Source organism: Gorilla gorilla, chromosome 8, assembly GCF_029281585.2.
Source record: "Gorilla gorilla gorilla isolate KB3781 chromosome 8, NHGRI_mGorGor1-v2.1_pri, whole genome shotgun sequence".
Lineage (NCBI taxonomy): Eukaryota > Metazoa > Chordata > Mammalia > Primates > Hominidae > Gorilla > Gorilla gorilla.
Window position 1 is genome coordinate 101221636 of NC_073232.2, and position 24413 is coordinate 101246048.

Sequence of the window (24413 nt, forward strand, 5' to 3'; positions counted from 1 at the left end):
AAATCCTTCAGAAGGGACATGAAGTGTGGGCCTAGATTTATTTATTTTTCCTGAAGTAGGGCCCAATCTGTAAGACTGTGACTCAGGAGATCCTTCTTTGTGTCTCTGTCATTTAAGACATGGGAATGACCCTTTACCTCCCTTTATCTACATCAGATTAGGTCATTGCAGCCTACAGGCTGAGTTACAATAATTTTCTTTGTCTACCTCCAACTGAGTAAATTGCACCATGTTCTTCCTGGAAAACATGACCACTAACCCAGTGGCCGTTGGTTTGGCCAATTAGAAATGAGACTGCTGGAGGTGGTATAAGGTGCTCTGTCCTCTCTTAACTGCCAATGGGCCACACCTACTTATCCAGGTCACTAGGGCACTCAAGTCAAAAGAAGTGCCTGGGAGAAAATGGCACATTTGGGTGATGGTCTCGCTGGCTGTTTACTGTATGCTGAGTCTCTTAGGAGACCGTTCACTGCCTGGTAATCACCTCCTTTCTGAATTCTGGAAAATATTTCTCTGGATGAAAATGGGTCAGGATTCTGAACTTTGCCGCACACACACAAACACACACATGCACGCACACACACACACACACACACACTATTTTAAGAAAAAGAAAGAAAGAAAGAAAGAAAAGGAAATTAAGGCTGAAAAAATCACAAAATAAGCACTATGCTAGGTCAGATATTTTCCTCTGTTCATTCTTGCATTGTTTGCTGCTGATTTTAAAGGGCAGAATTGTTGAGACTCTTCCATGTTTCCCTGGGGGACTTCAGACTTGGAAACATTGCAGGGACACAAAAGCCAAGAGGATTTTGCTATGGTTATGTAGAGAATAAACTGTTACAAGCTCAGAGCTGTGAAATACCAATTTGGAGAGGATACTTACCCCCTCCCAGGCCACTTATGGATGAGATGGCATTTTGGCCACATCCCCTCTGGGCACAGTCGACTGCTCAGTTGGTTCTGGGAGCTACTTATTAGCTGAATCTCTGGGACAGGGGTTGGCCTCCATGTGCTCATTGTGAATATGTATGGTTCTGACACCATGATTCCCCACATTCTTGTGAGTCGGATTAACAGAAAGCAGACACTCCCCTACTCCTCTATAAAAGGTCAGATTAAAGAAAAAAAATGATGATGTCTTTGGAGGTTATGGTCAGGAAAAGGGGCTAGCAATAAAAGCAAGAAGGCAAGAGCTCTGAAGCAAGAACTCTCAAGAGATATCTTACAGGTTAAACAGATCACAAGGCTGTAGTTCAGATGTTCAGATGTTATCAAGCCACAGGAATGTGAGGTAGAGGTCAGGGAGTAGGCTGAGATTAAAGCGGGCGTTTCTGATGAATGTTTTCCATTAGTTTTAAGCCACTCTAAAAGCAGCGAAGTGTGGCTGTGACAAGTGCCCTGCCGAATGAGTAAAGTAAACCTTGGAGGGGGCTCAGTAAAGGATATTTAGCAAGCAAATGATAGAGCCTAGACTCAACACCCAGGCTTATCTCACTCCAAAGGCTGTTTGCACCGTGTGCTTTATAGCACTTTGGACCTCCACTTTGGAGGGGGAATTTATTTTATTCTTGCATGATACTGAATACTTCCCATTAGTTAGCATCTGTGGATCTCAAGTACTATGAGATGAAGTACCTCTTACTGTACCCTCAGTTCAAATTTTCTAATTGTTTTAGTAAGACCACAGTAGCACAAATGGAAAGTGGTACTTGCTGTTAATTTTTCCTGTTTTAGATTCTCCTGGCCCACTTTATTTCTAATTAGATTGAGGTAGCATGGTGAGTTTTTGTTTTGTTTATTCATTTGCATTGTTGATCTAGAGCCATGGTTTTCAGACTTTATTGGTCTTGGAACCCCTTTACACTCTTAATTATTAAGGACACTAAAAAGCTTTGTTTATGTGAGTTATATCTATTTATATTTACTGTATTAAAAATCAAAACAGACATTTATAAGAGTATGCAAGTAAGCATTCCATTAACTCTTGTACCCTCTGGAAATCTCCACTATACAACTGTGAAGGATTGATATTTAAAAAGTCGAATAATGTTTTAGTAATATTATGAAAGTAATATTGACCTCACAGACTCCCTGACAGGATCGTGGGGAACGTGGACCACATTTTGAGAGCCACTGAACTAGAAAACATACCTGTTTATGTTGATCTTGCAATTGTTTATAATGCAACTGTAAGTGCCAGGACTAGGGGGCAAAAGATAAAGGAATTAAGACAGGACCATCAGCTAATAAATGGTTCAAAAAATAAGTTGACTGACCAGTCTGTGAACTTCTTTCATCTTAGATTTGAGGGGAGTTGGCTTCTATTTCTGAATTATTAATATATTCATATGTGGGAGTGAATAGTTTTTATCTATAGTAATTTAATAAACTCTGATGTTTAAGATATGTTAAAACATTTCATTTTACATTTTACATTTTACAAAAATGTTTGTTTCATTGTTTCTGCTCACACTTAGCATTGTTTTCTGGTCACCCAGCCCTGAATCCACCTTTCCTCTCTTGGCATATCCCACTGCCTCCTACAGGAGGATAAAGTGCTAGATATTTACATCTTCGGCCATCTTTTCAGCCAGGCTGCAGGCATGGGGCCCAGACTTTGCCAGTCAGACACCTGCATCTCATGCTTTGAAATAGAAACTAGAGACATGCAGAAGTACATGGCGGCTGCACATCATTCCCAGGGCAGCAGCTAGTTGCTGGAGTTGCTGGTGTTGGTAGTAGAAACTATAGAATCCCCTGTTCATCAAGTGATAGAGATAGCAGAGGTATTTTCACCAGACCAATGCTGCTGTGTAGTCTGGGGCAGTGTTCTTGGATATGTAGCTTCCAAACCTGATTTCTCTGGCCTTCCTAGAAGTTTGTGTTTTTTTTCATTATCCTTCTATGAATTCAAGAGTCAGACCTTTGCCTGCAATTAAGAATCCTGCTTAATTCATTCTGAAATGCAGTGTCTCTCAAAGTATTGTTTGGAAACCTCATGTATTGGAATGACTGGGCCATATCTGACAATACCTACTTGTGGGCTTAAAACCGATGGATTCAGAATCCTTAGGGTGGGTCTTAGGAGACTGCATTTTAAACAGATCTCAGGTTTATGTGATTTTAGATGCAGTAAAATGTAAAAACCGCTATCCTAATATTTTCAACCTTTTAAAGTCTATGCTCTCTCTTTATGGATCTGAGCAATCATCAAAAGAAATAATTCTACTTTTTAAATATTTTATTTTTGAGCTGGAGTCTCGCTCTGTCACCCAGGCTAGAGTGCAGTGGTGCCATCTCAGCTCACTGCATCCTCCGCCCCATGGATTCAAGCAATTCTCCTGCCTCAGCCTCCCTAGTAGCTGGGATTACAGGCATGCGCTACCACACCTGGCTAATTTTTGTATTTTCAGTAGAGACAGAGTTTCACCACGTTGCCCAGACTGGTCTTGAACTCCTGACCTCAGGTGATCCGCCTGCCTCGGCCTCCCAAAGTGCTGGGATTACAGGTGTGAATCACTGTGTCTGGCCAATTCTACTCTTTTATAAGGCCCTAATAAATGACTTACTAGTGTTTTCTTGTTCCCCTCCCACCCCGGCTTCACATTCCCCATAAGCCTTTGCTCTGTCTTTTTAACGCTTTTAACGTCTTTTTTTACTGGTTTATTTCTTCTCACTGAGAAGTATTAATTCCTCGGTTGGGATTGCCTACATTCAGTGGTGCCAAAATTGTTAACTCAGCTTCTAAACTACACTGTGATGAACCATGTTTTTTTCTTTCTTGGGCATTTTTTAGCCTGCAGGCTTAGAGCTCAATGTTTACCCCAGGGATTACTGGAGACAATGGAGAGGAAAGACTGGAATACAAGAGTAATTTTTCTTGAAGGTCTCCTCCACCATGGATTTAGGCCAGAAAATAGCACTGGAGCTGTTGATTGATCTACTTCTGAGATTTCTAGAATCACTGAATATTATAACTGAAAAGAATCCATCTTAACCCCTTGTTTCCTAAATGAGGAACTGAGGAGAAGACCCATGTTCAAAGTCATCTAAGTGATGAGTGGGGTATAAAGGACAAAATAAATTTAGAAGTGGAAAGTGGTGATACAGAGCTTGACCTAAACTAGCATAAAAAGGATGGGAATTACTAATATTTATTGAATTAATATTTAAACTTGGGTACATTCACTTGACTTCTCTGAGCCTCAGTTGTCTCAACTATAAAATAAAGATTCTAATAATAGCTAACATTGATAAAATATTGACTATATGCTAGGAACTATTAATACTCTAAGGACTTTATGTGCTAACTCATTTGATCCTAGAACAACCACATGATGTAGGAACCACTGTTTCTCCCATTTTGTAGATGCACAGAAAGGCTATATAACTTCCCTGCAGTCACACAGCTAAACATATTTGTTTTCTATTGCTGCTTTACAAATTTTTATGAAATTAAAGGCTTAAATATACATGTATTATCTTGCTGCTTTTTGGTTCAGGAGTCTAGGCACAGCTTATCTAGGTCCTCTGCTCATGGTCTCACAAGGCAGCAATTGACTTGTTGACATGGGCTAGAGTCTCATCAGAGGCTTGCAGTCATCTTCCAAGCTGGTATGATCATTGGCAGAATTAATTTCCTTGCAGCTTTGGAACTTGTGGTGGTGAGTCTTTAAGGCCAGCAGGAGAGAATCTACTTCTTTTAAAGGTCTTACCTGATTAGATCCAGACCACTCAGGATAATTTTTCTTTTAATTAACTTAACATTATTAGGGGGATTCTTATATCTACAATATCTCTTCATCTTTGCCATGTGATTCAACATATTCACGGGAATAATATTCCATGACCTTTGCTGTCTTCTATTGGTTAGAAGCCAACTACAGGTCTTAAACACACTCAAGCGGAGAGGATTACACAAACCTACAGATATCAAGGGGCAGGAATCACAGAGCTATCTTAGAATTCTGCCTGTTATAGTTCTAAGGTTGAGTTTAAGTCCAGACTGGCTTTAGGTTTAACAGTCCATGCTTCTAATCAATATTATCTTCTTTATTCCTTTGAAGAAAGCAAACCTACTTTATAACCTTGCATAGAGTTCTAAGTAAGGTATCCCACAGCAGATTCATACTGGGTGCCAGTCAAATGTGAATTATTTTCACACCTTCACTTTTAAAGATCAGCTTCCGGAAACTATAACCACTTGCAGTTTTGTATTTTCAGGAAGAGATTTCCAACAGTCTCTCTAAACACTCAGGTTATATAGGTTATTTCAATTTGTTCCTGTTTGTCTGAGGCAGAGATAACCCTGGGGTTTGGGATTTCAAACTTGGGTCTCAAAAAATAACTTTAGTTCTGCTTCTTGTTTTTGAAACAGATGAAGTGATTGAGAAGAAACAGTGAACATCCTCATTTCACAGATAAGACAACATGGATCAGCCTTTTACTGTGAATTCTCTGGTAAGTCACACCAGCTGATATCTAACATTTGGTTGGAAAGCCCAAAAAGAAGAACAGAAACATACAAATGTGAAATGAGTCACAATTACTTTAAGAAGTTTAGCACTTGTAGTTTTTCATCCATCTGTGTGGTTGTCTTCTTTGAGGAAGTGACTAATAAAGCTATCTTTGTAAGACTTAAAAATAAATTTTATTTTCCACAAAAGTCTAAAATTTTAGTTTATCTAGCTAGATTCCAGGAGTGTAGTCCTTTGGCAAAACACTGGAGAGAAGAATTTCAGAGTTGATATCTGAGGAGCTACTTAAAGCTCTTTGTGCCTCAGCTTCTTTATGGATAAGAATTGGAGGCTCATCTTGTATGGCGTTAACTGAGAAAAACATACATAACACCTAGGTATTGCTTTGGATCCTTGTGTAAATGTCTTTGTACTTGAAGCTCTTGTTCTCACTTTTCGCCTCACTGCCCAGCACTGTGCACACTTTCTCTAGCTACATCACATGGGCTTATTCTGTGTCCTAGATCAGTCTCTGAGTGTGAATATAGACACATTATGTAATCTCCATGGCCCTGATTTTGTACTTTTTGCCCAATGACAATTGGAAACAATATTTTTTGATGCTCCTAGCCTACCAGGATGGTACGATAAATGGAAACTGTCATTCCCATTTTCCTCCTCTTGATGACCCTCCCCAGCCACTCATGGTGACCTTGTAGGAGTAGCCCTATGAGCTGCAGTATACTAAATACCCTGTACGCACAAAGACTAGCACCAGGACATAAAGGAAGAGAGGGCCTGGTTCTTGTACTGAAATAGGTTGTGACCTAATGTTTTTTCTTTTTTTTTTTGAGGCGGTGTCTCGCTCTGTCACTCAGGCTGGAGTGCCAATGGCACGATCTCGGCTCACTGCAAGCCCCACCTCCCAGGTTCTTGCCATTCTCCTGCCTCAGCCTCCTGAGTAGTTGGGACTATAGGCTGCCACCACCACGCCCAGCTAATTTTTTGTATTTTTAGTAGAGACAGGTTTCACCATGTTAGCCAAGGTGGTCTCCATCTCCTGACCTCGTGATCAGCCCACCTCGGCCTCCCAGATTGCTGGGATTATAGGCGTGAGCCACCGCACCCGGCCCCTAATGTTTTTTCTTGACTAAGAAAGTCATTCACAAAACTTAGTTGTCTTCAGAGTATGTTTGGAAAGGTAGACAATTGCAGAAACATTTTCACTTTCTGTCCCCATGTTGTTGTTCCACTATGGTTAATAAAGACTGACCCATTTCCACCTCTCCAGAGGAAGGAGTCATACTTATGAGATGTCTTCTATGTTTTTCTAGAACATTATATAACAATAATTAAAATTTTATTGTATATGTCACTGTAAAAATGAACACAAAGGCTTTTTATCTGGAAAATTTGTGTTTTCATCCAAGAAGCCTGCATGCAAATGAAATATTATAGGTTGATGAAGACTTTAGGTTATTTTCCAGCTTATCTTTGAAATCAGTATTAAATTTGGGAAGGATAGGACCATTCAGAAGAGGAAAAATCAGTCTAATTTTCATTTTCAGGGAAAAAAACTAATTATAATCTCTTGTTGCTTCCTTCTCTCACTTCCTTCTGTCTTTTATTTGATATACCTATTAATCATCACTTATGTGGCAGGGAATATGCTACATTCTAGGGAACAGAGACAAATGGAAAATGATCCCTTTTAAAACCCAAAGGAGTTCATAAGGGATCAGACACACTTGTACAGAAATAATTATAACTCAGTGTGGACTATATAGTAGTAAAATATGAACACATTACTTTCATACATATGAGAGGCTGGAACCCCCTTTAGAGAACATTCTGATTTTCATAGATTTTTTTTCTAGTCATTTTTCTGATGTCATTGAAGCAATTATCTGTGTCAAATGACAATATTTTCTTTTGGTGCTGTTGAGTTCTATAGCTGAGTGTGGTTAGGGAAAAGTGGATGGATTGCTGTAGGTTTTGAGACATCTCAATTGAAAAGACTATATACTGAATCCCGAGGCTCAAAGTTCAGAAACTCCAATTTCTGTCTCTGATGTGGGGAAGCCACATAATAAAATGTACAAGGGACATGGTATGGTTCTTACTTAATGAAGCCTTGAGAAACAAGTTTATGGGTCTCTGGTTACATATTAAACCTTTAGGACCAAGAATCATTTCAGATCTCTGGGGTTCTATTGGCTATAAAATTACCACCAAAGTAGACCAGATGGCATTGGAAGAACTCCAGATATCTAATTCACTATACCCTGTCCCTGAAGGTTGGCTCGGTAATTCATGGCCAGACTAAAAGTATGCTTACCTTGACTTCTTTTATAGCTTTCTACAGACTTGAATGAAGTGCTCCACCCACACAGTAGTCAGACTTGCAACCTACCCTTAACTGACCAAGGCGGCCTTGAGAAGCTAAATTTGCTCTAGACTAACTCTGTTCTGGGAGCATCCAGCAATGGTAGAAGGGGTTGTTTTAAAGCCTTGCTTCTCAAACTGTACAGGCATAAGTACCTCTGGAAAGATGGATTAAAACATTGATTCTCCTGCCTAACTCCAGAGATCCTGACTATAGGTCTGAGGTGAGACCTGTTAGGAATTTGCATTTGTAAGAAACTCCCAGTTGATGCTGATGCTGCCAGTACATGGACCATGCTTTGAAACATGCTGGTCTAAAGCAGGGGTCAGCAAACTATGGTGTAAGGGCCAAACCACCCACTTGTTTTTATAAATAAAAATTTAGGGGACACCGCCAGGGTCATTTTTTTCCATATTGTTTATGGCGACTTTCATGCTGAGAGCTGAATTCAAGTTGCAATGGAAACCATATGGCTAGCAGAGCCTAAGATACTTGCTATGTGGCACTTAACAGAGAAAATTTCCTTTCTGAAGCACTGACTTTTTATTGAATAATTATTCTGAATTGTATATGTTCTATGCTTTACCAAAAGTGTATAGATGCTGTTTTTATTAATAAAATTCAAATTGCTATCACTGACATTTCTTAGTAACATATCATTATTTTCTTAGTCAAGGACTAATTTAACAGTGTAATTACTATTATATGGAGGTCTGAGATTCTTTTTATGTTAAAAAAAATGGGAGGGGCATTCTTATGCTTGAAAAGGCTTCTCCAGGACTTACTTGTGGGTTGTTTTTTTTTTTTTTTAACTCAATGAAGATGGAGAGAAGCCCTGAAAACTTCTTACTAAACAACACTTATTCTGGAATAGAATTGAATCTTTATAGTAACTTGAATACAAGTTACCTCCTTGGAGACCCTTCAGAGTAGACTGACATGAACCCTACAATGGCAGGAATTCATCTTATGACCTGCTTCAGATGATCCCAGATAGAAGCATGCACAGGGATATGAGGAGCAATGATATTTTACCTAAAATGACCTGAAACATTTGCATACCCTGAAACCTAAAGTGAGATCCCACTCCAATAGAACTGTATGTTTACCCTGGAGGTTTGTCTTTTTGTTGTATAAACCATGTCTTTTTGTTGTATAAAGCATGTTTAAGCAAAAATGCTTTACTTTGATTATATCATTAACTTATGAAAAGATTTCCTTAGGTAATGGTGTTAGGTTCCTCATAAAGAACATATGTCCATAATATTAGTCATATCCTTTTCTTACTATAATCAACAGTTAATCAGAGATTTAAATTTTGCTTTGCAGAAAAAGTTAGCTGCTATGCCTGACCATACAGATGTTTCCCTAAGCCCAGAAGAGCGAGTCCGTGCCCTAAGCAAGCTTGGTTGTAATATCACCATCAGTGAAGACATCACTCCACGACGTTACTTTAGGTCTGGAGTAGAGATGGAGAGGATGGCGTCTGTGTATTTGGAAGAAGGAAATTTGGAAAATGCCTTTGTTCTTTATAATAAATTTATAACGTAAGTGTTTTAAAGGCCTCTGAAGTGAGAAAATTGGAAAAATATTTACGTAGTTATTTTGATGTGGCAGTTTGGGTATCAGTAATGTTTTCATATTCAGACCAATTGCACAGTCTCTAGGAGCATTAAATGTTCAAGTTTTTAAATTACCAACTAATGTACTCACAGTCATCCCAACACCATCTCTGAGGCTTAGGGTCAGGGAGGGCGGGAGGCTCAGGGTTATCAGATTTCCTTTCCAAGGCCAGCATAGTGATCTATTTGATACATGTTTCACTCTTCTTAAATATAATTTATTTTTTCATGCGATTTTCCCCGACAGAAATGGAAGCTTTATGAGAGCAGGAACTACAGGGCAGCTCCATTTATAGCACCTAGAACATGCCATCAGCATTTAAAAAATTTGATTTGGTGGGTTGAGTCTAGGGGACAAGTTGGGAGACACAGGAAAGATCTGATTCAGGTTCAGGGATAGGTTCAGGAAACTCATTCAAGTTTCATATAGCACTTATTATTTCTCTTTAAAAAACATTTTATTTGGCTATTAAGAACACTATGTACAAAAGAGCTGTCAAAATGTTGAGTAAAAGTGGCTACATCAAAACAGCCATGTCAAAGTATCATGTTTCCTATTAGACAGATATTTGTTAGTGACATATCCTAGTTTAAGAGTTAACAGAAATGGGACTTCATCTTTCCTTACTATAAATCTGGTAACTTACTAGTTGAAAGGATGTCCTGTCATCAATAATTATATCTTCTAAGATGAACCTTCTTTTTTTAATTGAAAGTCACATGCCGATTACTTTTGCTAGCTTATTATTTATTAATTTTATTTAAGTTGACAAATAAAAATTATATGTATTTGTGGTATGCAACATGTTTTGGTACATATATGCTTATATTGTGGAATGACCAAGTCAAGACAATTAACATATTTATTACCTCACAGACCTTTTATTGAGACAGGGTCTCCCTGTTGCACAGGCTGAGTGCAGTGGCACAATCATAGCTCACTGCAGCCTCGACCTCCCTGGCTCAAGTGATCCTCCCACCTCAGCCTCCCGAGTAGCTGGGACTACAGGCATGTGTCACCATGCTGAGCTAATTTTTTGTTTTTGTAGGGACGGGATCTTACTGTGTTGCCCAGGCTGATCTCCAACTCCTGGATGCAAGTGATCCTCCTGCTTTGACCTCCCAAAGTCCTGGGATTATAGGCATGAGCTACTGTGCCAGACCCAAGCTGCATAATTATGCAATACATTGTTATTAAGTATAATCATCATATACATTGTACCTCCTGAACTTATTCCTCCTGTCTAACTGAAATTTTGTATCCTTTGACCAACATCTCATCCCCATCCTCAACTGCTGGAACTCTGATAGCTACCAGACTACTGTCTGCCCCCCTATGAATTCAACTATTTTAGATTCTTTCTACATTATAAGTGAGATCATGCAGTATTTGTGTTTCTGTGCCTGGCTTATTTCACATATAATTTCACTAGCTTAGTCAGGGGCTTAGCCTGAGAACATTTAAGAAGTTGAAAGATACAATATTTTAAAAATTGCCTTCCATGATTCTACCGAGGGCAAAATTAAAGGCAGTTTACATGGTATGCAAAAATTGAGATCTGCATTTTATTCAAGTTACTGAACTTGAAAATTTAGAGAATGGTTGGCAACCTTCACCCTACCTGGGAAAATCACTTGTTTTTAGAAAGTTAAGTAATAAATATGAAATTAGAAGTTATTCTCCACCGTTGATAGCCAAACTTTTCCAATAATTTTTGTTTCTGAATAAGTCACCAATTAATAATATTTCTTTTTCACCTTCTGCTCTGATCTTGCATATGTTCCTATGGAATTGTGAGCCTGGTGAAAAGGAAAAGGCCCCTATATCTCAGAATTACTGTATAATCAAAATATTTGAATTCTCTTGTATTATTAGTTGTATGATAATTTGTAATTCACTTATTCTTCCTGGGCCTTAGTTCCTCATCTACAAATGAAAGATTTATGGGAGAAAATCTCTGAGGTCCCCTCTGCTCTAAATGTCTTTGAATTTATTCTATTTATAAGGGCTTAGATAGCTAACAACTTTTAAAGCTTCTTTAAGCCTTAATTTTCTCATTTAAAATGGGAATTATGCTAACATTTCTGTTTAACCTATAGCCTTGTCATCAGATGAAATTAAATGATGAGTATATGTGTGTATGATTTGATTTACAGAATCAGTAAGTATAAGGTATATTGTTTGATCAGAAATAGCATTTACAGCTCATTATGATTTATCAAGGAAGGGTTATTCATTCATTTTGCAAATATTTATTGAGCACTTATTATGAGCTGGATGCTATTCTTCAGGCTGAGGATACATCAGTGCATAAAAAAGAGAATCCCCTGCCTTTGTGGTAGCAGTTTCTTCACTTTACCTGGAAGCGATGCACCTGGTTTGCTGTAGGAATTTCCTTTCACTGCTGCTGTCTCTTGTTCCTCAAACGGTGACGAAAAATAATGAATTCCTAATTAGCAACTCCTAATTCACTAGGGATTCTGGTTGTCACTTTTCTTAGTTATGAGTTTTCGGTTAAGAGTTTTTTGATACACGATGGCGCTGCTGATTCATCAGTGGTCGTTTGAGTTTTTTTCAAGAGTGAGAAGGGATTTACATCACTCTTTCCATGCTCTGATATTTTTATGTGATTCTCTCTGTTGCCAGCAGTATGCAAAAGTAAGGTGGTGCTCTTTTGGGGTTAAGCATGCAGTACCTGAGAAAGATCAAAGTGACTTGATCTGTTTAGAAAGTACCCTGACCTTAATCTTGTTAGCTTTGGTGCTTAGTTTGTTGAGCTTAACCATTAATACCAAAATAATACTCATGCCAGACTTTAGTGAAAAGGCAGATGGCAAGACTGAAGGTAAATGAATAAGTTATTAAACATGTCATTTTTGAAAAAGGATCCTCATTCCCTTATTAGAAACCATTATTGAGCTTTTGCTGTCACATAATGCTAAGGACATGTTTTCTCTTTCTTAGCTTATTTGTAGAAAAGCTTCCTAACCATCGAGATTACCAGCAATGTGCAGTACCTGAAAAGCAGGATATTATGAAGGTATTGTGGGTTTTCTTCTCCACTGTGGAATCAAATGCTCCATAAGTATCCATTATTGATTCACCCTTCCCCTTCCTCCCCTTTCTCTTTCTCTTGAGAGTTTGAGCGCAAGAAATTCATTCCATTAACTATGATGTTTCGATTTTTTCTTAGACATTTAATGATCATCACTGAGCCAGTGTGGTTTGTCTAATTGATGCTGGGGGAAAAGAAAGAAAGAAAAACGTTACCTAATAGTGTGAGGAAGGAATTATTTTACAATAATCTCTCCCAGAGGTTAAGAGAATGTTGTATATTTCTGTGAACTTCTTTCAGATGGTCATTTTGGCTGCTTTTGATTATTTTATACAGCCCTGAACTCAATAACTGTTTGAAAATTAGTGTTAGTTATTAAGGCAGCCACAAAGTTCTAGCTATTTACATCTTATAGAACTGGAATTATAGATTATAAAGTGTTGTGGGGGAAGCAGGAGGTGGTAGACTAAAATACTATCAAGGAAAAAGAGTGTTGCAATTTATCATCAATTTTTTAATGATTTGTTTATCACCAATAATTGCTATCTCTATAATTTTGGTTATGTCTAGCTGTGAATATATTCTTTTAAATAAACATTTACAATGTTTCCCATTTATTTGTCTTTAATAGTTTGTGTTGGTCTTATATGAAGGAAGATAAAATCATGTACACAAAGCCAATTGTAGCATGAGATTTTAAATAATTTTTGAAAAACACTTTACCAAATAATGAAATAAAGGCTTTCCTATGGGTATTTTCAGACCTGAGGATGCATAAGCAAAATGCAGATTTTGTCAAATGGTCATCTACATTATTTATTTATTTATGTATTTATTTATTTTGAGTCAGAGTCTTGCTCTGTCACCTAGGCTGGAGTGAAGTGGCGCAATCTCGGCTCACTGCAACCCCCGCCTCCTGGGTTCAAGCAATTCTCCTGCCTCAGCTTCCCGAGTAGCTGGGATTACAGGCACCTGCCACCATGCCCAGCTAATTTTTGTATTTTTAATAGAGATGGGGTTTCACCATGTTGGCCAGGCTGGTCTCGAACTCCTGACCTCAAGTGATCCACCTGCCTCTGCCTCCCAAAGTGTTAGGATTACAGGTGTGAGCCACCGCACCCAGCCAACTTTTTTAATGTCTACGGTCACTTACCTGAAGTATCATTTATTATCATGTCTTTGTGTAACATTTCCCCTCAGTTCTCTTGTTCATTCAACCTCAGAGAGTTCTGTTTGGAAACCAAAGGTACCAGGCTGTCACGGTGACTCGTGTACTATAATTTAGGGTTATGCTTATTTTTTTTGTAGGAGAAAAATTCTCCAAAACCATATACATTTCCCTTGTGTATGCTTATTGAATAGATATATGAATAAATACATAAATGAATGACAAAGGATTAAGAGAATAGAAATTTGGTGAAAGAGCTAGAGTCAGGAGACTTGAGTTCCAGTCCTAAATGGGCCGCTAGCTGGTTGCATAATACCGAACAGGACTTTCAGTCTCTCCAGGCCTTTGTATCCTCAACTCTAAAAAAGAAGAGGTAGTTGGACTATATAAGAATTCGCAGATTTTCCTGCCACTGACGATCTCTGAGGAAGCTGTTTGAGATCCAGATTCCCAGACCCCTTCTCTACAGGTGTTAATTCAGTAGATCCAGATTAGGCTTGAGGGGGTCTGTATTTTTATAAAAAGTGCCCCAGCTATTCTTTTTACAGTCTAGCATGTCTGGAAATACCTATCCACCATATATTCTCTCACATCCCTTCTAATTCTGATGCTACATGATTTATGTACTATAGAACAAGTCATTGATCTCAAACTCACTGCCTAAAAATGGGGTACCACAAAGGTAGCCACAAAGTTCTAGCTATTTACATTTTATAGCATTGGGCTATAACAAAATGCTTATCTAATCAGTGGGGCCAATAAAGGTCTTATAAAAGGGATAATAGTGTTTCTTTCCTGCTGGAAAGTTATATTTTAGACCCATAAAAAAGAGAGATTTATTTTTCTGCCATCATCTTTGGTTACTCATGACTTTATTTGCAATATACCTACCAGCTGTTTTTCTTTCTCACCTGATGATCTGAAAGAGTGTATTGAAAATCCCACTAATCAGTATGTATATATATTTTTAAAAGAAACTGAAGGAGATTGCATTCCCAAGGACAGATGAATTGAAAAACGACCTTTTAAAGAAATATAACGTAGAATACCAAGAATATTTGCAAAGCAAAGTAAGTTCTGTTGGTACATTTATTTCATGACTATTTTATGTACAAGTATTTTTTGAATTTCATTTTTATGTGATGAGTTTTTCAAATGTTTTGTGCATTTAAATTAAAAATTAAAGATGCAGTGATATGAAACCAATAAAAAATTTATGCTGATATCCAGGTTAAGCAGTTGCACCGACGATGTGGTATTTCTATTTCCCTACAATATCTAACAAAGCAATGTGTTAGAAAACAGATTTCCTGCAGCGATTTAAGTAGAACTTTTTGATTAACTCTTGAGCCAGATAACCTTGAGCCAGATGGCTGCTCTTTTGCCAGATGAACAGCCAGTAGGAGGTAGGGAGAGCAGTATATGGTTTCTGATGTGCTTAATGATGTAGGCCTTAGAAATGTGAATTTGATTCTTAGAATGTTACAGTCAGTATTGCATTGAGATAGAATAACAGCTAACCTTGTGGTTGAAATGTAATCATATCACCCAAAAGTGGTGGCTTCTGGATTGTTATTAATAAAGAGTGAACATTATGATAATGTCTGAGAGGCAGAAAGGCACTGGAAGAAGAAACTGGCCAGTGAATGTATGGGATACTCACGTTCAACATAGCATCATTATAAATGTTATTTTGCTTTTTTGTTTGTGTTTTATTTGCTTTAGGGGTTACCACCTTCACTGACTCTCACTTCAGTTCAATCTCATCAGCTCTGAGAATGCTCATTGAGCTTTTTGACTTTCTATGGGCATAGGTGGAAGGCTGGCTTGAGTGGAGAGTTTTAACGAAGTGGTAGAGGGAATGGTGAAATTGGAAATGTCCCTCAAGTGTGTATATTAATAATGTGACTTGAAATATGAAAGATAGAAATTATCTTGGAGGGTAAGACAAAGCAACAACAGCAAGGGAGACGAAAGCCCAGTTCAAGTCTTCTTTCCACAGTCAGCAATGTGTATGATCTTCCTCTTCATGATCTTCCTGGGAGGAACAGGCTCTGCAGCTGTTGCATGTTCTGCCTTTGATACCAGTCACTTCATAGCCTACAGTAGTGTCCCATGTGGGAATCTCTGTGGGTTTAGAATAGCAGGACTGAGCCTAGGAGAGATGAACAGCAATGCCTGTGAGCCCTTGCTTCACCAGCATTAGCATCATTTGGAAGCTTGTTAGACACGCAGAATCTCAGGCCCCACCCCAGACCTGCTGAATCAGGATTTGCAGCTGCAATTAGCCCCAGGATGATTTGTATGCACCTGAATGTGCCACTATAAACTGTGTCCCCCATGCTACCGCCATCTTACGGTAGCTCCCAAATCTAGTTTCTATCAAAATCACCTGAAAGTCTCATTAATATTTCATATTATCTGACCTGATAAGCCTGGATATTTTGTTAGAACTGGAGAGCTTGGGACTCCTCCTTTTTAGCAAAAACTCTGGGTTAGTGGTGACAGAGAAGGTTGGAACACATTTTAATAACCATTTTTTAGTGATTCCTTCTTATCCATAAATTTCCAGCAGAGTATGAGTTCTAGAGTCAAATGCGAAAGGTTCTAGGGCAGCACTGTTCAATAGAACTCCCTGTGATGATGGAAGTGTTCTGTTTGACACTTTTCAATATGGTATCCACTAGCCACATGTGGCTTCTGGGTACTTAAATGTGACTAGCGTCCCTGAGGTACTGAATTTCTAATTTTGTTTAATTTTAATCAAGTTCAAATAATCACTTGTGGCTAGTGGCCACTATATTAGAAGTGCAGTAGGGGTGAGATATTTTGTTTCATATGGTCTTGTTGGTCTGACTGAGCAAACAACCTTGACGTTGATTTTCCCGTATTTAAAAGCATTCGGGAATGAAGGGATCCTGATTGTCATGGCCTGTCTCTGGTAAAATATCAGTGGATTTAAAACTGCTATGTTAATCAGATCAAGGGGCTTTTGCCCTGATGTTGTGTATTTCTCTCACTGTTCCCTGAGTGTCCCTGTGGGCATATCACAGTATCTAGCATTTTCTCTGTCTGCTTGAAGACTGAAAATGTCTCATTCCAGTTCAATGTTTCTCCTTGGAAACTAACCTTCTCTTCTGGCTGCCACACTTTTTAGAACAAATATAAAGCTGAAATTCTCAAAAAACTGGAGCATCAGAGATTGATAGAGGCAGAAAGGAAGCGGATTGCTCAGATGCGCCAGCAGCAGCTAGAATCGGAGCAGTTTCTGTTTTTCGAAGATCAACTCAAGAAGCAAGAGTTAGCCCGAGGTCAAATGCGAAGTCAGCAAACCTCAGGGCTGTCAGAGCAGATTGATGGGAGCGCTTTGTCCTGCTTTTCCACACACCAGAACAATTCCTTGCTGAATGTATTTGCAGATCAACCTAATAAAAGTGATGCAACCAATTATGCTAGCCACTCTCCTCCTGTAAACAGGGCCTTAACGCCAGCTGCTACTCTAAGTGCTGTTCAGAGTAAGTGATGAAATGCACCCATGTGAGACACTGAGGCTCATCGGATGGAACCATATTTCTATAGCATCTGGGAGGGTCCTTCTCATTTCATTATTAATTGTAGTACGACCCCTGCATAATATGGTATGAATGAAAGAATTAACCTTTCAATACTCTCTGGCTTTTACTATATATAATCTTAAAATTCAGGAAATATGATGCCCCCGATAGAGCAGAGACTCTATAATAAATGGGAAGTATTTTGTCATTGAACAGAGGTTTTAAATGAGAAGAATTTCAAGTACTTTTGTCTTCTATGTATTTTAACTAAGAAATACATACATCTTAAATACATCCATCTTTCTGGGGAGAAAAGGTGTGAGAAGTTGTTTACCTAGACCTTTGCTCAGCAATAAATGTTTATACTCAATATGTTTAGCATCATCCTTGGACTGAGAGAATCTCATACACATAGATAATTAACCTCCAAATGGACCGTGTGTTTCCGCAAGAATTAGTGCTGCTCAGTACTGCCAGATCAGTGCTGGCAAGTTTCCAAAACACAGAATTCTTCTTCGCAGACACTGTCAGATAGAATTTGTGTTCCCATTTATTTGAAATGAGTGATAATAGGCAACCATTTTGAAAGTTACTTTACTGCTAATTGTTTACCAAAACGTTGTGCTTTCACTTACTGATCACCAACTTTCATGAAGATAGAAGTAACATGATAAACACAATATTTATCTATGTCTTATAGGATATGAGATGCATTCTATGCAGCCTATGCATTTAACCCTATATTTGCTTCATGCCTAAAGATAACATAACATGTAAATAGTTAACCCAAGATACAAACATGTAAAAGTGCTTGTATCTTCTGATTTTGCTTATAAAATAATTTATATACATAATTTAATTTTACTTCTAGTTAATGTTTACTTCTAAGAGTTTTAAAATAAAATATGGAAAGTGGAACACCTGATACTTTTATTTTTGAAATTTATGTCCAACTGCAACTGTTTGCCAATAACAATTTTGAAATATGGGACATATAGTTTGTTTTTTAGCCTTTTCTCCCTTTTTTGTTTCTTAGATTTAGTGGTTGAAGGACTGCGATGTGTAGTTTTGCCAGAAGATCTTTGCCACAGATTTCTGCAACTGGCAGAATCTAATACAGTGAGAGGAATAGAAACCTGTGGAATACTCTGTGGAAAACTGGTATGATCTTTTTATATATGTATATATATATCTGCGTAGGATACTTTTAATAGTACTAGATTTCTTCTGATAAGTGGAACAGAATAAAACCATCCTAAGAGTTATCAATATTATGAAATTAACGTTACACAGATTAACTTTATAAAACTATTGTCATTACTAATGGAATGATCCTTTTAGAAAACAGATTGTAAAATTTCAGAGACACTATAAAAACTTGTCCTAAAGAATCAACCTATAAATTAAATCTTTGATTAGAAAAATGGTATGAAATATAGGTCTTCAGATTTCCAAATCTATCTGGTTGCCAAATCAAATTTTCATTGCAATTGTTAGTTTCACATACATTCATATAATTAACTTCATCTGTGGCATGTATTATCTTGCTGTTCTTTTTCAGATACACGTGGAATAAAACTAGGATTTTGTTGTTTCCTTTAGTTTAAGGCAGTAGTTTCAACAAAAGCCTATAAGCACAGGACATACTTAATTATGGAAGATGTCATCATAAGTATGTGATGAAAGACAATGTCATAATAGAAGGGATGAAAGAGAGGAGATGCATTCAATTTCCTATCTACAACAAAGATAACGTTTCTTTGGACGTGTCCTTTCATAGTCTGTTTTGAGTACCAGTTTATATATCTGGGTCCAGGTATATTTTCAGTTCTCGAAATTTAGCTTAGGAACCTCTGCTTTATTGAATAATAATACATTGTATTCAGTACACAATCTCCTGCTGCATTCCAGTGTTTTGTCATCACTTTCCCTCCGAGAGAGAGGAAGCCATTGGTGGCAGCACAGGAGAATGGGCGTCTATAGTCGCCTCTGTTGCACTTAAGGGGACAGTGTGCTATTGAAGCATTCACCCCCACATCGTGTTGTATTCAGATTGATTGACTGATTCATTTGTGATTCATTCACTCCATTGTCAGACAAACATTTACCGAATATCTAAATGTGCCAGGCACTGTGCTGGTTATTAGCATTTGGTATCCTGCAACAGCCACGGTCCCTGCCTCACGATGCTTACGATGCTGTGAAGACCCAGACAGATGACTAATAATAAGTAGGGCTGAGTGCTGTCTGTGCAAGTGTAGGGCATCATGGGAGTGTGTAACTGGGAAATCTAACCTTGTCTGAGGGGTCAAGAAGGGTTTCCCTGAGAAGTGATGTTTGAGCTAGGCCTGAAGAATACATAAAGGAGGAGGTTGGATGGAGGGAAGAGTTGAAATCAGGGCAAAGGAGCAGTGCATAGTGTGCAGGAAAGCCCTAAGGCTAGAGAGAGGATGGTCCTCTGGATGGGAGAAAGGCCAGCCTGCCTGGGGGAAGACAGCCTCTCATTGCACAAACATCTGTTCCTTGAGGATCCCGTGGCACTTCACAACCCTCTTCCTCTCAACTCTTATCTTTTGCCTAAGGGGGGTAATTTGTTTTTTCCTTTCTCTTTATCTGATTGCAAATCCAAAACATTATCTTAATTACAGAAGATCCTAGTAAGTCCTCCAAACATTCGAAGAATGTCTTAAGTCTTGAAGTGACATTAAATATAATTAGTAAAACAGAAACAAAACCATCAACCTTCACAACCCTAAGAAATGCCTTTTGGTAACATCACAAAATTATTTAACTAGTATCTCCCCCTCCAAATAAATCTGTCTTTGTTTTGTTCAGTTTTTCCATTATAGATATATCAAGACATCATTTATTAACTAAACTTCCACACACCAGCCTGGAATGCAAGTTCCTATTTCTGTTATGTTTTCTATTGTGAAACTGGGTTTCAAGCTACAAACAACTGATTCTCAAAGTTTTGGCAAAGAATCCATTTTTACTGTTGGGACTTTGTTTTTGAATTGGAAAGGGTGGTGTGTCCAGGTACAGGGAGGGATGATGTAAGTGGTCCCTGTACCTGGACACACCCCCCTGCTGGGGGACTCTTTAGTCTTAAACATTTCATTTCCTGTTCAGTTATTTTTTTTTTTCTGTGAGATGCATGTCATTCTTTCTGCTATTGTTTTTTAGACACATAATGAATTTACTATTACCCATGTAATTGTGCCAAAGCAGTCTGCGGGACCAGACTATTGTGACATGGAGAATGTAGAGGAATTATTCAATGTTCAGGATCAACATGATCTCCTCACTCTAGGATGGATCCATGTACGTTTGACCTTTTGGGTTTCAGTTTATTTTTGTGTGGCATGCTATTTTCCTCCTTGAAAAAAAGTTTAGCTTCATTTAAATAGCTTCTTCTTTTTAATTTTTTCAAATGTAATAAAGGTTGTCATTTAAGTAGTGGTTCTCAAGCAAAGAGAAAAGAATAACAGATATTAAAAAAATAAAGGTCATCATATTATAGCATATTTTTCAGTGTTAGACTGTGCCTAAACCTGTCAAATCTGGATTTGGAGAACGTGTATCTTATGCTTTTTTGTATCATCTAAAGTTAAAAGACATAGAAAGAAAGCGAGTAACATTTGGAAATCAGTGATTTGTTTTAGATGATTTTACATAGCCTAGTGAAGGCTTAGCCAAATTGTTAACTGATTTGGCTAGACAACTGTTAGTGTGGGTCTAAATTAGATTATTTTAAGAAAATATCTGAAAGTGTTTCTTTTAAACATGTGTTTGTATATATCAGCTACACTCCCTGACACCCCTCAGACAGGCAAACAATGTATGGATCACTGTACAAACAGCCACATAGTAAGGCAGGAGGATAGGGCCCAAAACGTTGAATTCCAACATCCACCAGGCCATCATAGGAGCAAATCAAGTAGACATGAGGTTAAATCTTAGCTCTGGTAAGAATTCACTGTAGGAGCATTGGCAAGTTATTAAGCAATCCGAGCATCAGTTTTATCATCCATAAAGTGGAGATCATAATAATTGACTTCACAGGATGTTTCATATTAAATGAGATACTATTGGTGAATTTCATAGCACATTTTTTGAGGGACTCAGAAAATTGTAACTGTTATAATTGGTGATAATAATCTATCCTTTCTAGCCATAGTGCAATCCAGCTGAGGGAAGTTTTTTCCATTCAGTCTTACATAAGCTGGATCTAGGATAATATCTTGGTGTGTTTTTGCTGCTATAACAAAATGCCTAATACAGGATAATTTAAAAAGAACAGAAACTTATTTTGTCTGGTCTTGGAGACTGGAAAGTCCAAGATCAAGGCACCAGCATTGATGTCTAGTGAGGGCTGCTCTCAGCTTCCATGAGCAGCCTTCACTAAACACCCATGACACCTTGTTGCTGTGTCCTCACAGGGTGGAAGGCAGAAGGGCAAGAGAGCACTCCCTTCAACCTTGAGCCCTTTCACAAGGGTCTTAATACCATTCACTAGAGTGGAGCCCTCATGATTAATCACCTCCCAAAGACCACACTTCTTAATACTGTTGCACTGAGGATTAAGTTTCATCATGAATATTGGTGGAGACCCCACCATTCAAACCATAGCATGTTAAGATAAGCCATCCCACTAAGATGGGATACTGGCCAAGAAAATTTCCAGGACACATTGTGGGGACCTCCAAGTGCCCTTGAGGAATGATACATGATCATTTTGTATTTTACTTGCTTTATAGAGAAGCACTGGGGAGGAGCAGCATGCACACACACACACACACACACACACACACACACACACTTCCTAAGCATTTGGTATTATGCAGTTCTGGAGGGTACAGGAGACTTTAGTCCCAACTCTTCCTGTAAATTACTATGTGCTATCAGTTAGGACTTCTAGCCTCATTTCCAGATTTCCTCATTGACTGAGTGAGGCTAATGAATACCTTCTCTCCTCACTGGATTTCTGTGAACAGGAAACAAGATACCAGGTGTGAAAGCTCTTTGAAAAGTATAAACTGCCTCTCAAATGCAAGAAATTATTTATAATGAAGAGTTTGTAAAACTCTTCATATGTCTATTTGTGTTACTTAACAGTAAGTAATATGCATTACAGTTTGCCTGGAAATTGCTATATTATTTAGCTTAACATGATTTCTGTAACAAGAATGCATTTTAAAGCAAAACAAATTCTAGCAAGAATGACAGTCCATTAAATTATGCATTTACATTGACAAGTCAATGTTAGTTTATCTAACAAAACATTTTCCAAATTAGAAACAAAAATTTTCCCCTTATGACCTACCATGGACATAATGCATGCAATTATGAAGGTAAGTTGTTTAATAAGTTTAGCATAATTCTTGAATTTTAGGACTTTTTGTTAAACTCATTTCACCGTATCAAATTATTATGGTTGGATGAAAATACAAAAATGTTACATTTCTAAACCTAAGTGATTGTAATGAGTTTTTATGATGGTTGTTATTAAGTATAATAATAGCAACAAATTCCAGAGCTGGCTTTTTTCAAATACAAATTAGTCATAGGAATAAAAGGTCTGAAACATAGTCAGACAGACATGTATTTGACTTCAGACGTTTTGGTTTAACTAGTTTTATGAGCGTCAGCAAGTTACTCACTTTCCTGCTTACCTCAGTTTCCTCATCTGCAAAATGGGGATAATAGTAGTACTTATCTTGTTGCTGTGAGAATTCAATGATATGACTCATGGAAAGTGATTAGTTCACATTATACAGTTGCAATAAATGGCATCTGCTGCCATTGTTATCATCATCATCATCATTTTCATTTCTGTAGAGTGAGGGAATGGGAGCCTCATTCTCCCATGGGAAAACTGTCCTAATTGGAATAGACATAATTCCTTTTGGTAGAAATGAAGGACTCAGGTCATGTGGTGTGCATTCTGTGTGGAAACAACTTGACAAGCAGAGTGATTTGTCTGTTTAATAACCTGCTTGCTACCTCCACAGCACTGTAGTTTCTTTGAACAATGTTTAATTTCTTACGAAGACATAGAAGGCTCTATTTTACAAAGAGAAGGTATTCCTTGTGAGATAACAGGCTGTCAGATACTCCCACTCATACCCCCTACTGAAGATTTGCATTTTAAAAGTTAGGATAATTTCCATTCCTTTGTTGATCTAAGTTTTTATATACCGTGTTATTTTTTCCTTGCAGAACATGTACCTTTCTGTAAATCATCATCTGATTTTACCTACATTCTATTAAAGCAGAAAAAAAACGTTGTCTTGCCTTTTTTTTTTTCAAGACAGGGTCTTGCTCTGTTGTCCAGGCTGGAGTGCAGTAGAGTGATCACAGCTCACTGCAGCCTCAACCTCCCTGGCTCAAGCGCTCCTCTCACCTCAGTCCCCTCAAGTAGTTGAGACTACAGGCACATGCCACCATGCCTAGCTAATTAAAAAAACTTTTTTGTTTGTTTGTTTTGGAGAGATGGAGTCTACCTATATTGTCCAGGCTGGTCTTGAACTCTTGGGCTCAACTGATCCTCTCACCTTGGCCACCCAAAGTGTTGGGATTACAGGCATGAGCCAGTATGCCTAGCCTAAAAATAGTTTTAACATCTTACATTTCTTTAATAGAATATAGTTTTGTGTAAAGGCATTTAGCTACTATTATGGCTCTGTGCCTTTTAGTTAATAAAGACATTAACATAACAATAGCAATAACAACAGCTAATGACTTTTATTTCTATGTGCTAAGCACTGTTCCAGGAATTTTAATGGACTGTCCTATTTGATCTTCATAACAATCCCATGCAGAAAATATTATCCCAGTTTTACAGGTGATGAAATGGGCAAGAGAAGGTTAAGAAATCTTCAGTGTCATATAGCTAGTGAGTAATGGAGTCAGGACCTAGATAGTGGTGCCAAGAATCTTTGTTTCATGATTAAAATAGTCACATTCTTTTTTCCAAGAGTAATTAGGGTTTAATATGAATTTCTACAATAAGTAGGCGTGCATTTATTTTTTGTATTCAAATATGAACCTCCGATTGGCCATGCATAAACACGTTTGTATATAGCCAGAAACTTGGCAGATTTCTTGTAATTTATAATCCCCCTTTTTTTCTCCTCATGTATTTAGTTGCTATGCAAGATTAGTC

The 24413-nt window shown here is 37.9% G+C and overlaps 1 protein-coding gene across 3 annotated transcripts in view; it reads left to right on the forward strand.

Annotated features, from left to right (window-relative positions):
* Positions 1-24413, forward strand: part of STAMBPL1 (STAM binding protein like 1) — a 43489-nt gene that overhangs the window by 16302 nt on the left and 2774 nt on the right. For all 3 annotated transcript variants that reach the window (XM_019034700.4, XM_019034701.3, XM_063710298.1), the window contains 7 exons: positions 5381-5463; positions 9175-9392; positions 12433-12508; positions 14666-14761; positions 16849-17206; positions 18282-18406; positions 20432-20569. In XM_019034700.4, coding sequence (XP_018890245.1) covers positions 5434-5463; positions 9175-9392; positions 12433-12508; positions 14666-14761; positions 16849-17206; positions 18282-18406; positions 20432-20569 — 1041 coding nt within the window. In that variant the 5' untranslated portion in view covers positions 5381-5433. The remainder of the gene's footprint in view (positions 1-5380; positions 5464-9174; positions 9393-12432; positions 12509-14665; positions 14762-16848; positions 17207-18281; positions 18407-20431; positions 20570-24413) is intronic.